Genomic DNA, 14,951 nt, shown 5'->3' on the forward strand with positions numbered 1-14,951 from the left:
GTATGTTTTATTCTTGAATATCTGTGCTACCCTTGAAATGACAAAGCTCCATTAACTATCGGAAAACTTACCTCCACCATTTTTCTGACACAAATATGGGAATCGCCACACATTCCCCAATCCCACAGAAAATCCAACTTGTGCCAGAATATACTGGAGTTTGCTGTTCCAAGCTGGTCTTTCATCTTCTACATCTGAACCTTCCTCAGCATCTACATCTTTTTCTTCCTGATCATCAACCATAAGTTCACTCTTCTTAAATGCATCATCTGAAGAGTCTTCATTAGAAAGGAGGTCTTTAACTGATTCAATGACCTCATCGTCTACGTCTCTTTTTACTACTTTGCTGTTCTTCGGCATTTGTAATATGTGAAAAACAGTAGGGAGCTCAAGTTTAGACCAGGGTTGAAGAAAGCTCTCCCTCTCCTTAGCCAAAAATACTCAGGAACTAGACAGAAGATGGTGCTTGATGAATCCGTGGTATGACAGAATCAAGAGTAAGGACTTCTGTTTCTAAATGTTTGTTCTACTGAAAATACCTGTGCGGGGTGAAAAAAAGAAAGATGTTATACAATCCAGAAGAAACATAATTTAGAAATCGTATGCCTTGGTTTGCCTATTTCAGTTTATCTCCCCGTGCTTTGACAGGAAGAAAACAGAAAAGGATGCCAGCAATCTGGGTAGGTTATTTTAAACTACTTTAAAATTATAGGAATTAAAACCACTTTTGTAGTCTTAAATATATATGTAAAATGCATATCTTTCACTTTTCCTGAAGACCAATAAGCTAATTGTTCATATTCTGATTTGGCAGTAAAACAACATTCTTCTTAGCAGGTGTAACAGGAGAAGCATTTTACATAAAATTTAGAAGACAAACTCCATTCTTTTTCTGAGTTAACAGCTGTGCTTGTGTTAAAATACTTCAAACAGAGCAACTTGCGTTTTTGAGGCCATTTCCTAAAACTCATACAGCAATTAAGATTTTGATATGTAGGATGCATACTAGTGGTTCAAAAGCAAGGGAGACTCAGTGTCCTGTATTCATGAACAAATATAAAATTACAATCCTACTTTCAAAGGCAAGATGCTCATTTCTTATGAGCCTTGATGCTTTCAATGGTTTCTTGGAAATAGGGAATAATTAAACACATCTAAAACACCTTGAGAAGCTGCAACCAAATCCTTTTAAAAAGCTTTGTTTCAAACATGTATGTACAGACACAAAAATGCCTAAACTTAAATATATGCTTTTCTTTAACACAACGAGTCATTCAAAAGGACAGTTTGACTTGCCTGCAGCTGCCATATTGAAGGTAACTGGACGATTTTAGGAGGAATATTTTTCAAGGAATTCTCCACTATTCACATGGGACAAAACTGAAATGTGCAAAGCCATCTGCACAATTAAGAGTCTTAAAAGGGATTTAGATTATGTGTTAAGCTTCATGAAAGCCCTACAAAGAGAATATGTTTACACAAGGAGTTTAATCAAGAACTCTTAACTGATGAGAACTAGAAATTATTAGAGGATACATGAACATTTTCAGCTTTTGATTATAGACTTGATGAAATGTCTCAAACATAGGATGCAGATTTATATAATACTCTGGCAAACTCACACATAAGCAGAGAACTGTAAGGTATTACTGGAATGCTAGTACAGTACCTGAGAGATCAAGCTTCTCAATGCTACTTCTCAGGGCCCAGTGACAGATCACAAGGAAAGAAGTTAAGCCACTGGAACATAGCCCACAGCTTATCAAGAAGAGGCTTTGCACACACAGAACTAAAACCTCTGTCAGCTTAAGTACTATCACCAGGCTTGTGTCTGACGATGCAACTACCTTGTTCAATAGTGCCCAAGAATTTTGCAGCTGAACTTCACTCCAGTTGCCTACTCAATTCCCTTCTAACCTCTTTTCATTCATTCCCTCAATTCCTGCAGCTGCCTGCTCACTTTCCCTCTCCCTAGTGTTACAACCTCCCTCCTGTTACTGTCTTCTCTCAGCAATTCCAGCTCTGGCATGCTGCCCAATTTTTTAAGCACCGTAAAGCTTACTGGCTTCTGATCTGCTTCATGGCTCCCTGCAGATGCTGGAAGGTTTCAGGGTCCTACACACCTTCCTTCTAACATGGCAGAACTCGAATCAGGCTTTGTATTGATTAACACCAATTCTTAAAAAACCAAACCAAAACAAAACACAAAAACAAAAAACATATGCCTCATGCCTAATGAACAGCTAGACACAGCAGAGTAACTGAAGAGCCCCTACAGAGATGGGGAGAGCAAGTTGTTAGGTAACAGAGAAATTGTAATACTTTATCCTGTATTTCCGGGCTAAATAAATTGTCTCGCAGACCTCTCTAGCTGTTTTGTCCTTCAGATTTTAAGCCCTTCAAAGGGTTATGTCCTATTCTAATCAATCTATAGTTCAGTAGTTTTTAATTGTCACTAAGATACTTAGGTTATATCAGGATACAAACAATAACAACATATTAAAGCATTTAAACAGTTCTAAGGGAGCTATGGGATTAAAGAGACAGCATCTGTATTTCAACTACTACTTTTAATTACATTTCAAATTTTTCTTTTTCTCTTGTTCCAGTGAGGTAAATCAGAGCAGCTTCTCAGTTTCAGTAATAAGCAATAAGCAGAGTAAGTACAGAGTTAGAATGACACAGTTTTCTCTGTATCTTTGATAAAACAGTTGCAGAAGTGAATCCACACCAGTTTTTGTCCATAAGTCTGAAATCCCTTTCTGACTGTAATAACCAAAAAGTATCTTCAGTCTAAAAGTACAAGCCATGTATCTGTATTTATGAAAATGTTTTCAAGGGACATACCCATATTAATAAGGTTTTTAGATATAGTAACGTGCAATGCAGCAAATCTGAAGCTGTCACTGATGAGTCAATGCCAACAGAAATTGCATCATACTATCTGTATTCTCATGCACTAAACACTCCGTTTCTATACTTTGCACTAAACTGGGTTTGATGCTTTTATTCCTAGCACAGTAATATATTAATTTCCTTTTCATTAACTTTTCATTCAGCAGTATGTTACTAATAGTGGCATTGCTGTATATGCTTGTAGTACTTGCATGGCTTGAGAAAATGTGGGAGATAGAACCAAATATTATCACTTCAATTTGGTTAACTAATTGAGTATGAATCATTGCCCATATCGCATCAAAGATTACATATCTTACGTCTTGTATCACAAATCCACAGGTACTCTCCAACTGTCAGATTTGGCAAATTGTTCTCTTCACTAACTAAAAGAGACAAAACGTCCTACCTCAGACACCACCATCAGGTGCAAATTTAAAGACATAGTCACAATTGACTTGTGCAAGGAATCCAGTGTTTTGTTCCTAGAAGGCACTTTAATAGACCTGCACAAAAAAAGAACTTACTCTTTGACCCAAATCTAACGGGAACAGAAGGCAAGCACCAAACTATTCAGACTGTGCTAGTTCTGGACATTAATTCTCTGGAATGAAGAATGAACAGGAAGATTCCTAGTAAGGGTACTCAATAAGCAAAGTTAGATGAAATGGGAATAACTGAACAAGTTTTTTTGGTATCACAATATTGGACTTTAGCACCTCTATCAATCAAAAGCTATTTTAGGTTCCCAAATAATTTGGATGTAGTCAAGTAGAGAACTTAAGCTTTACATTATCATCAAATAATAAGCAGGAAATATCATACAAAATTCTGTTAAGGTACTATTTCAGGTCCATGGCTAACTACCTTCTACAAACCTGTACAGTAACATAGCATTAAATGATAGGATTGTCTCTCCTAAGGATTATTAACAAATGTGACAAACCACCAGGGTTACTAATGAATTGCAGAATAAGATATCATTGTAGACTCAGCCATCCCTAAGGTCATTTCAAACTTCAAGTTCTAAATCTTTTCTTGTATGCTAAAATATAATGATTCTATACAATTACCAGCATCTTGGATTAACAATAAGATGTCTAAAATATAACTTGGCATAATTGAAGACACTTGGGGGGTGCTATATTTGATCTGATCACAATATTAGAGCAACTGATTTATTTTTTATTTCTAAGTTGTCTCACTCATCCTTTTCATAACTTAACTGAGGTAGTGTGTCAGATGAAAACACTGACAGGACATTTTAATTCTTACATTTACAAGGAAATATAATTTTTCCCTGGACTTTTCCACAAATAAAAGCACCAAACAAAGGTAGTTTCCCATTCCTTATGTAAATTCACCTTTTTAAAAAAATCTAAACTTAATCTTAAGCTGAGCTGACTTTTATTATTATTATTGTTTGAGAGAATTTAACAGAAGTTGCTGAACAGTACATGGTTCATTTTGAAGAATATTTAGAAAAAAAATACAATGTCTGCATTAACAGTAGTAATCAATAATCTGAGCTGATATACACAAACTTTTCAGAAACAAGTTACTAAATTAAACAGACTAACCAGAATTTTGTGATGTCTTACTAGTATTTTTTCTGCTATGTTAAAATCTTTATTTCTTTCTGGCACTTTCTAGTACTTCTTTCTGGAAAGCTAAAACAGTGCATCTTTGTTGACATGTCAAGCAAATGGCCAATTCAAACTTTATTTCTCAGAAGACAGTGGGAATTTTGTTGTTTTCTCCTGTGCAAGAAGAATCAAATCTTAATGTGTCAGCATTCAGAAAGAAAGCAACTTTCTTAGCAACCACTTAGACTGCCACATTAGCAGCTTAAGCAATAATAATCTCTTGCAATATGGAATTCAGACCTGAATTAGCTCCATAGGAGATCTGGCCTCACTATAGAGCTTCTATTTCAGGTTCAGGCAGAAATTCAGAAATGCTGGCACACGGAGATAAAAATTGTGAAGTCTCCCTTGACCAAACCATGTACATTTGCAGTAGGAATCAAAGCAATTTCATTACTGTTGAAGCACCAAGAAAAAAGTTCAGAAAGATTTTTTTTTAACCTATCCTTTTCTTCTAACCTTTCTCATATTTACTCTCAAGTGAGAGTTTTAACAGTTCTGTCCGATAGTGTCTACTCCTCTTCACCTTTATTTACATTCGTAATGAATCTTATGTCAGATTCCCTTTTGAGACTTATCTATTAGAGACCATCAGATCTACCTGCCAATATACAGACACTGACTAGATGAACACTGTATTTCAAATACTCTCAACTGTGCAGTATCAATAAAAAAGTGCTTTAGATTTTCACAGCCTGTACAGAAAAACATGAACAAAAATATCTTACTGGCTTAAACATTTGAAAGGAGAATAACTGCCCATGTTCTTGCAATTACAGCAAGAATCTCTATAAAAAGTCATTAGTAAGGCACTTTTTACATTTAAAACATTCCTACAATGCTACAGTAACAACTGATACAGCTAAGTACTAAAGAATTTTATCAATGCTTTCTTGATAAAAATTAAAACAAGATTATTTTTATATTGCTGATTTTAAAAAGGAATACACTTCTCTGAAAAAGAACTGATCCAGTAAGCCCTCCGTTCTTTTCACAGTGTATTCTACTTCTTTTATCATCTTATTTTTATACCTGATCAAAACAAGGAAATTCTGAAAAATTACTACATACAGATTTTAATGAATGACAAGTATCCTCAAATCTTATTTGACTAAAACCACTTTCTATCTTCGAGTTGAGAAACAATATTCATAAATATATAAAGAAAGCCCGAACAGAAAAGAACCTCTAATTTTCCAGAAGTCTTGATATGCTACCATAACATCATGAAAATAGAAAAAAGGAAATAATGGGTACCTCTTTAAGTTCAACGTTTGCCCTTAAAGTGAGCTAAAGATTAACATTCTGTTCTTCAGAGCTCAGTGTTCTTCTCTGAGGAAGCACTCAACATATCGACATGTTACTCTGGGGGTGGCAGAATACAATAAACTGCAAGGAGTTCCCATTATAGTAATCTCTGTTTTGAAGGCAGATTGCGATAGCATAATCTAATAGTCCAATCCCACAAGGTGCCTAGTATTTTATGCTCCTATTCACAAGATCTCCACCTTAACTCCAAATGAAGAAAACAGTGTGATTCAGCAGAGGGCACAGAACAGAGTCAGGATTTTCACCATGACAGACAAACATGAAAGATCTTGACTGATACTCATATCAAACGTTTCAGGCAGTATGAAACCACTGGATGAGAATGATATACAGGAGTAAAGATGAGGAGCTTCTGCACCTTGAAGAAAACATGTAAAATTCATTTCATAAGCATCTACCCTTGTCTAGGAGTTAGACAGAAGAATGATGTTGGGAACAACAGATACGAAAAAAAGAGAAAAACAATAAGGAGCAAAGGACTTGCTTTGAGTCTGCAAAAGGGAATCAGGCCACTGGTGCTGGCAGGAGAGCAGGGAGTAATAGTCAAATATGATGGCCATTACCTAACAGAAAGAAGACTGCAGAAACAAACTGAGTTTTGTGGGAGTATTATGACTGGGAAGAATGGCAATAGCTGGTGAAATCTGCGTACGGATAATTATTTCAGTAAGAGTTACATTATGTTACAACGCTCAGTTGAACAGACTTTGAATTACTACTGCAATGCAGTAATGTGTTCTTTGGCAGAAATAAGAATACGCAACATAGTCTTCTTGCCTAGTCAAGCCCATTTTTCTCTGTCTATCTACTGGAGCAGCCATTAAGCTGTTCCTCAGCACAGACTGTATGATCTATCTAGCATTTTGCCCTAGACAGTCTAATATAGCCTGTTAGAAATAGATGTAGATTCAAAAGGTACCTAACTTCACCATGATGAAAGGTAACTATATTCTGTACAAATAAAACTTACATTTCTCTGTATTCTTCAATGATGTTACCTGAGACATGCTAATTAGCACATACACACTACATTAAATTGTAAAAAGTGTCAGCTTTGGGGCTATAGGTGACTTCAAAGTATTAGAAAATGTGAATATTTTTGATTCTGGCATCATTTAGATTATAGCAAAACTATTTAAAGGCACACAATCAAATTCAGATTGCTGCAAGTAGAGGCAGTTATACAGACTTCAGTGACACAGCATCTGTTTACTATAGCTGGGAAATTTGCTCCCAGTTCCTACAAAATACTACTCCTGGCTTACTCTTACATCAAGAATCTGCACAGCAATTTGTCATATTAGTCCCCCTAAATTCTAGTTACTAGTGAATACTTTCTACAATTGTAAGACGAACAATATAGTTTGGTAAGGAAAATAAGATTTCTTTCTCAGAATCATACAATGTAAATTAACAGCTTTAAAATTCAGAACTGACTGAACAGAAATTGAGAATGTTAAAACTTAGACTTGTTGAATGGTTTTGCTTTTCATTGCATGTAGTATCTGAAGATGTTACTGCTCTTAGACTATCCTCTCACCAGCTTTTATGGATTTCTCTGTATTTTCTCCTTACTGGTCAATTTTACTAAAATACTTTACTGATTTGCATCAGGTACCTACTGAAATCTGCTATTCAGACATATAAAAATTATGACTTGCTCTGTAGCCTTTATTATTATTATTATTATACAAATAGTTTACTGAAGGATCAAGTTTAGTAGTTATCATTCTTCCAGCTGAAGCTGAGTGAAGGAATACTAGCAGTTCAGAATACACTCAACTGTGGATTGGTCAAGTTCAAAAGGCAACCTGAGACAGAATCTCCCTTTTCTAATTAACCAGATAAGCTACATCATGACTAAGATTTTACCGTAAGATCTTATCACACTTCTGAGATGGGAGAGGATATGAAAATATATTAAATATTTCCTAGGAAATACTGAAAAGCTATTTAAGTCACAAAATTACATATTGAAAGCTAGGTATTATAACAGTTGTCCTGAGACCTTAATTCTCTGCCCTCTATGCATCTGAATAGGTTAATGAAAAAAAATCAAGGTGTCCTTGGGGGAAACCTGATGTGATTACACCTGAATCTGTCTTTATATGTAACCAAAAAACACTCAACTATGTAACCAAAAAGACTGAATTAATCACAGATAGGCTAGCAGAAAATTTGCATATCCTCAACTCTGAGTAATTTTGTGTTGTCGTGCTTTCAAACTATGTTACTGTAAAGTCTTAAATCTTTAAAAAGATTAATCCAAATTCCTTTATATCAAATCCAACCGTGTCATCTTTCCACTCCAATTCACCATCCTTTCCCCATTTTGTCCTAAGAAATGCATGATGAATCATTAGCACTGCAGTATCCATTTCTGACACTTGAAATACAAATATCATTTCACTCGCCAGCTACAAAAGTTCATTTTTCCAAAGTGGGAAATGGACTACTGGCACCACAAGGTGGATTAAAGACCGTGTTGTTCACAACACGGCCTTGCTCTTTTCTTTTTTCCCCATGATAGAAAAAAAGAAATCCCTAATCTTAGAATATAAAGTAAGACTCATATTTCTATGTAGACTTCTGGGAAGCTCAGCCCAATTATTGCTATTTCCTTAAGCAACTGCTTTGATAATTCTGATTTTTTTTTTTTTTTTTTTTTTTTTTTTTTGGCAATTGCTGTGTGTGTCTGGTTTTGTGCATCCAGGTCTTTAGAATACTAGTATTCAGTTACTGTCTTTGACATATCTTCCTACATTATTTGAGAACATTTCCTGAGTAATGGCAAGCTCACATTTGGATAAGTTTGAGGGAAGAAGGGCCTCAGTGAAGTTCCAGGATGCCATCTGCTAAAATGTAAAAGTTCTTCTGTAAACAACTGGGAATTCAGAGATCTTTGAAAAGTCACAAAAGCTACTACTAGTATAAAATTAATGGGATGGCAGTATAATTATTGAAAGATTAAAGCCAGGAAAAGAGACACGAAAGAACTCTAAGAAATGTATTTAAATACTAAAACTTTACATATAGATTACTTAAATTTAAATCTCACTTTTCTGAGTGACATTATTTATATGAAAGTATATACTCAGAAGGTAAACTCCAATTATCTTCATCTGATGACACTAAATCTCAGTACCTTAGTTTGTGTTTACTATTTTTTTAATGATTCATTGCTATGTTGATTCACATAGTTTATGAACTAACAACCCAGAATTGTTCTTCCAAAGTTAACAGATATGTTGTCTTTTGCCGGAAGAATATTATTCCTTGGTATGAGAGAAAGTCAGTGGCATGGCTAGTAGCCAGGGAAGTGGGTGTTTATCTCTGAATAACCTGCTTTTTTCTTTTCCAAAAAAATCCAATGTTTTAAAAATTCTGTGCACACAGGCTGCTGCAATATATAGCAAAGACAAAAGAGTTGACGGAGTTGTTCAAATTATATGGTTCTCATCTGTATTACTACTTTTTCACTTGCTTGCCTGTAAGAAAAAAGAAAACTCTAAGAATGACAAGGCACTAGAGGTCAATATGAATCAGCTTATACTGCAAAAGTAGCTTCAGGGTGCCTTAGCAGTTTCATGTATTTAATTTCAATATTGATGTCACATCTGAACAGCTATAAAACAGCTTGTTTCTTCATCCACAGATCATAAACAATGGGATTTTTTGTTCTTGAACTTGAAGTGCAGAACTGAGCCCAAAGGGAGTGTTACATGTGGACAGAATTAAAAATCAGGCCCTAAAAAAACGCCTTATCTTAATAGGTTCTAAGCATAAATCATAATCTTGTATATTAGCCAAGTACAAAGCTAAGCAATCATTACTTAGGCATTTTTTAAAAGTTCCCTTTTTAATGGGGTATTGATAATGCATATCTGGGAAATACACTGCTAAATAAGAACGATTTTAGGGTATTGTCACCATTTTTTAGTAAATGGAGAAAACTGTCTGGATAATACATCCAACACACAGATACAAGCTATCAAAAAAAAAAAAAAAAAAAATCAAAGAAATCTTCAATTTCCTAATGCATACCTTTCCTGAGAGGGGAAAACAAATTTGGAGAAATCTACATCTCTATCCTATAGTAAATACAGTGATGTATTCACAGTGACATACTATGTAAAAATAATTAGGCTTCTCTTAGAAATCAATACTATGACTGTGGGCTTGCTAAGCAATACCACACAGACAAAATAAAATGGCTGATAAGGACGAGATCTTGGTATCTTTTACAAATAAAGTGAGATTTATTGGAATGGAACAACTCCTTTTTCAGCCTCTCATTTAGCAAGTCAGCGTGACAGCATGGACATATTTCTACAATCTCATTTACTTTCCGGAAAAAAAAAGAAAAAAAAAGAAAAAAAAAAGCATTGCAAAGAAATTCTGAGTTTCACTGCAGGACCTCCAGTTCACGTTAATACTAGCAAAATCTTAACAAAAAGAAACAAAGGTGGAAATAAGAATTGCTAAGGAAATTTGAGGAAACTGAATAAAATTCAAAAAATCAGTCACTGCAAGAAGACTGTAGCCGTCAATGTACGCTGTCGCTCTGTGGATACGCTGCAGTACGTGGAGCGCTGAAATCACTGAAATTTGGGGCAGAAAACAAATAAATCCAGGCTGAGGGAAGGTCTTCATTAGCACACCCACCCAAACATGGCTGACAGGGGGGTGCCCCCGCCGCCGCCCGCCCGCGCGGCATGAGGGCGAGAGCATCCCGCCGCCGCAGGTCTCTGCCCTCCTCCATCCTCCTCCTCGGCCCAGGGCTCCCCCAAACCGAAGCCCCCGCAGCCCGCGCTGCCCTCGGCGGCTCCTTCTCGCCCACCCGCGGGACCAGCGGCGCGCGCACCGCGGCATCGCACCTCTCCGCGGCCTCTCAAGGCGCCCCACGCCACGCGCGCGGCATCAATGGGACGTCTACCATTCACGCGAGCAGAAAGGAAGGAAATTCCCCGCCAAAAAATAAAAAATAAAGAGAAAAAAGAGAAAAAAAAAGAAAGAAAAAGAACAAAACGGAAAGCGCACGCAGACATCCGTTCAACCCACCCGCCGCGGAAACCAGGAGCACGGGCCGCTCTTTCGGCGGGCCCCGCTATTGTCTCCGCCGGCGGCAGCGCCACGGCCCCCGGCCACCACCCGGCTCCGGCTCCGCACGGCGCGGGGACACCTTCCCCCCGCCCCCGGCGGCACCCGCTCCGCTCCCCTCCCCGCTGCCGCCGCCTCACCTCCGCGCGGGCACCGGCGGGAGAGGGGCTGCGCGGGCGCGGCGCTCAGGGGCGGCTGGCGGCGCGGCACATGTGCCCAGCCCTCTCTGCGGCGGCTGTTTAAAGACAGACATGAGCGCGGCGGGGGCGGGCAGCGGCGGCCGGGGGAGCCGCACCTCCTGATGCAGGGAGGAGCGCGGCGCCCGCCACCGCCTCCCGCCTCCCACCCGCCGCCGCCGCCGCCGCAGCAGCAGCGCGCTCGCGCCTCCCGCCTCCCGCCGCCTCGCTGTGTGGGGCGCAGGCGGGGCCGTGAGGCCCGCGGGGCGCTGCAGGGGGAGGCAGGCAGGCGCCCGGCCCTGGGTGTCACCAGACCGCATCAAGCTTCTCCCCACCGCTCCTCTCCCCCCAAAAAAATTAATGGGGTGTGGGCCCCAGGAGTCAGCCAGAGAGCGATGGAGGGGGAGCTGGGGGGCAGGGACACCCTCGTGGTGGAGGCCACCAGGCCCCACGATGTGGCCGGGGACACTCGCGAGGCCGAAGGGATCAAGCGGAGAGACGGGAGGAGCTGTGAGGAGGCTCCAGCCAAGGCCCGTGGTGGCCAAGGCCTGTGGTGGCCAACACCTGTGGTGGCCAACACCTGTGGTGATGCTGCGCAAGCTGTGCAGCCTGCTCTTGTAGTGCTGCCCCAAACTGCACAGATGTGAAACAGGGATATTCCGCTTCAGTCCCCCCCCGTAAACTTTCCATCGTAAAGCCTGTCCTGTGGCCTTCTACTAGAAATAGCAGTTTCAGTTTGGGTTCATTTCTGTGAACTCAGCTTCTATGTACAAAGTACAAAGGAAACATAGAATTTACTTTTTTCTATTGCCACATCATGAGATACATTTTTATTAATAAATTAACTACTAAAGATAATGTTACTGCGTGACTGTATGGTTAACTGAGAGAGAAAAAGATAATTTCTGGATCCTTTTGTACAGTTAAGGATGAACTTAGATCTGCAGTCATGTCCCCAATAATTTTATGCCACTAATTTTACCATGAGAAAATTGTAATTTAATTTTTAATGTCCACCAAGCATATGATGGACATACAGTCCATCAGTTATTTAGTTTTCTGCAACAATTACAGTTCCTCAAATACCAATATTGTAAAAGAAGCATGTTTAAAATACCACCTTGGTAAGCATTCTGTTGTATTGTTTTGCTCTTCTTCAGACTTTCTACAAACCAGTTATCTCCATTCTGAATTGATGGACATTTTTTTACTGCTGCTCTTGTAAAGAGAGTATTTTTACTCCAGTTCTTGTAAATGATCTGTATAATCTTTTTTATTAGGTTTACTGGAACTATAAACAACCATCCTTAAATTCCACATTCATTTACTCTTAAAAGGGCAGATATTTCCAGCTTCAGAATTGTGGAAGCAAAAGGATTTCTATTCTTTGCTTCTTTGTGGAAACGATAAAAATATGATACAAAACTGACTTACTAATTCTTTGTCTTTTTTAAAACACAAGAAATCAATGTATTTGATAGATAAAAAGGTTGCAATTAGCCTTTTTAAGTTTGAGCTGCATTGCAGGAGAGCTTATTATCATTCTTTAAACTGAGTTATGAGCCCCTACATAGAGAGAGTGCCTCATTTGTTGGTCAGCCTGTTAATATGTCTGGGCATGTGACTCAGGAAATTTGAGGATAGTTCAATTGGAAGCAAACAGAGTGGAAAGGAAGAGATGCCAGCATGTGTAACCCTATCTTGCAGCAAAGCTGAGAAGCTCCTGTACAAAATCTCTATCAAAACTTCTGATGAAAAATTTACAAGTAGAGAAAATAAGTATGCATTATTTAGAAGAAATTGTTCTACGCATTTATGCCATTTTCATAAAATTGGCATTTATGTCAATTTTAGTCTTTATTTTTCTTTTAGTACCTTGTCACCTCTATGGCAATTTTATTCTAAATACACTTTTCTGTACTATTGTTAGAAGTAAGCACTTATGAAATAAGCCACTCATTATTAAAAAGTACTTTCATGCATTTTCTAACTATCGAATAACTACAATTATATTTAATACTCTCTTGTGTTCTTTAGAAACCTCCTCTGCCCAAAACTATTTGTATTCATTAGTTTGATGGTATGCTAGTCAGCAGTAGGTGAAAGTTAGGAGTGCATTCTTGTCACTACAATGAAGTAGACAAACACATACCCAAAATATTATGAACAAATAGGAGTCATTGGACACCAATAAATTTGAATGGAAACAATGATAAGCGATTGTCATTATTACTGGTTAAAGTCATCTTTAAGGTTTAGGGCCTAGCACATGACTTTGCAAGACATTCAGTGGTTTGAGCCTGTGCAGGACTTCTCCATAACATCTGTTGCATAGTGTTATTTCTTGTTGAGTCAGCCTTTTGTATACAAATATAGCTAATATTCTCAGGGCACAAATGTCACTTTTCCCTACCCTGGCTAACTGTGAAATCAGATAATATAGTATCTTCTGTCTTCTGAATCTGTCATTACTTTTAAAATGATGTCTCTTTATGTCAGTATTAGCCCATCACTGAAACTTAACTGGAACTATTGAAATTCAAAAAACTGTGTATTGTAAGCTGTCTGATACCAGTTATTATCAGCTATTCTAGATATTTGACCAGTCTTCTATGGCTGTACCATGATGACTTAAATCTCTGTTAGACTGCTTTACACTAATGTTTTGCTGTTACATGTTTTAAACTATGATCTGATACACAGTAACCATGCAGGTGCTACATGCAAAATCCATTAAGTATGTTATCAATTGCAAGTCTAGAGTTTTGTACTTACACAGCAAGTTGATTGTCCTAAGGATCATATTCAGCCTGAAATGTGATGCTGTATTACTTACGAAATGTTAGAAATTGAACAAAAAATATGCTTAATTTTGTTAATATAATTTGTCAATGCCTTATTCTAGATAGCACTGATGAGAATATATCAGTAAGGATGATATTCATTCTGGCGCTACAATGCTTCTCACCAGGGAAGCATCTGATGACATGAGCAAATTTCCTTGGATGAGGAAACAAAGACAACAGCTGCATTGCTAAGCATTTTTACTGGAGCTGCAAAGATGGTTGTAGACTTTGACGTGGTTCTTTTACAAATGACAAACTGCAAACAACATTTCAACAGATCTTGATCAGATGAGAAGCCACTGTGATCCTAAGCACTGTTCAGGCAACAGTACACCTAGCAAATGTTCTGCCAACATTTCACCAACTTCTGTAAGCAGTGAAAAGCTACAGCAGTTGCTCCAACATGTTGCAGTGATGATGGAATCCTTACAGTTCTTCACATTTTCACCTCTAAATGTTTTCAAAGGTATCTACAGATATAAGAGTTTTGCTACTCTTTGCTGACTTCATCAAAGGACGTGTCCATGTTGTCAGATGGTCAATTGTCTATTAATTACTTTCTATATATAATTTCATTGCAATATTTAAGGGTGTGTTGAGTAGAGGGCTGAAATGTTTTTATGACTGGACCCAGAAATTCTAGCTACTATATTCAGGGGATCTAAAAGAAAAAAAGTGACTGAAAAATCCTCTGACGTATTATTGGCACATTCAACCATAGTGGCAGGACAAGAAGGTGTATAGGATTAGCAAATAAACTCGTATTTCAGCCTTACTTTCCCTGCTTTTGGACAGAAAATGCACTGGATTTCTGTACTTAGGATTTCTGTAACTCTACAGCAACACTACAAGAAGTTATCTGTTGTTTAGAATTGTAGTATGTTAATAATCTCTCAGCCCTTGTCTTTTGTGGTGTATATATTTACCACGTAAAAGAGAGGGATAGAGAGTGTGGATGA

General features: G+C 38.0%; 1 protein-coding gene across 1 annotated transcript in view; it reads right to left on the minus strand.

The window, feature by feature from the left end:
• The window catches only part of SLC6A15 (solute carrier family 6 member 15), a 29,111-nt gene extending 28,751 nt beyond the window's left edge, over nucleotides 1-360 (minus strand). The window contains exon 1 of the mRNA XM_062568102.1: nucleotides 72-360. Coding sequence (XP_062424086.1) covers nucleotides 72-360 — 289 coding nt within the window. The remainder of the gene's footprint in view (nucleotides 1-71) is intronic.
• Nucleotides 361-14,951: the final 14,591 nt, after the last annotated feature.

Source organism: Rhea pennata, chromosome 1 (genome assembly GCF_028389875.1).
Source record: "Rhea pennata isolate bPtePen1 chromosome 1, bPtePen1.pri, whole genome shotgun sequence".
Taxonomy (NCBI): domain Eukaryota; kingdom Metazoa; phylum Chordata; class Aves; order Rheiformes; family Rheidae; genus Rhea; species Rhea pennata.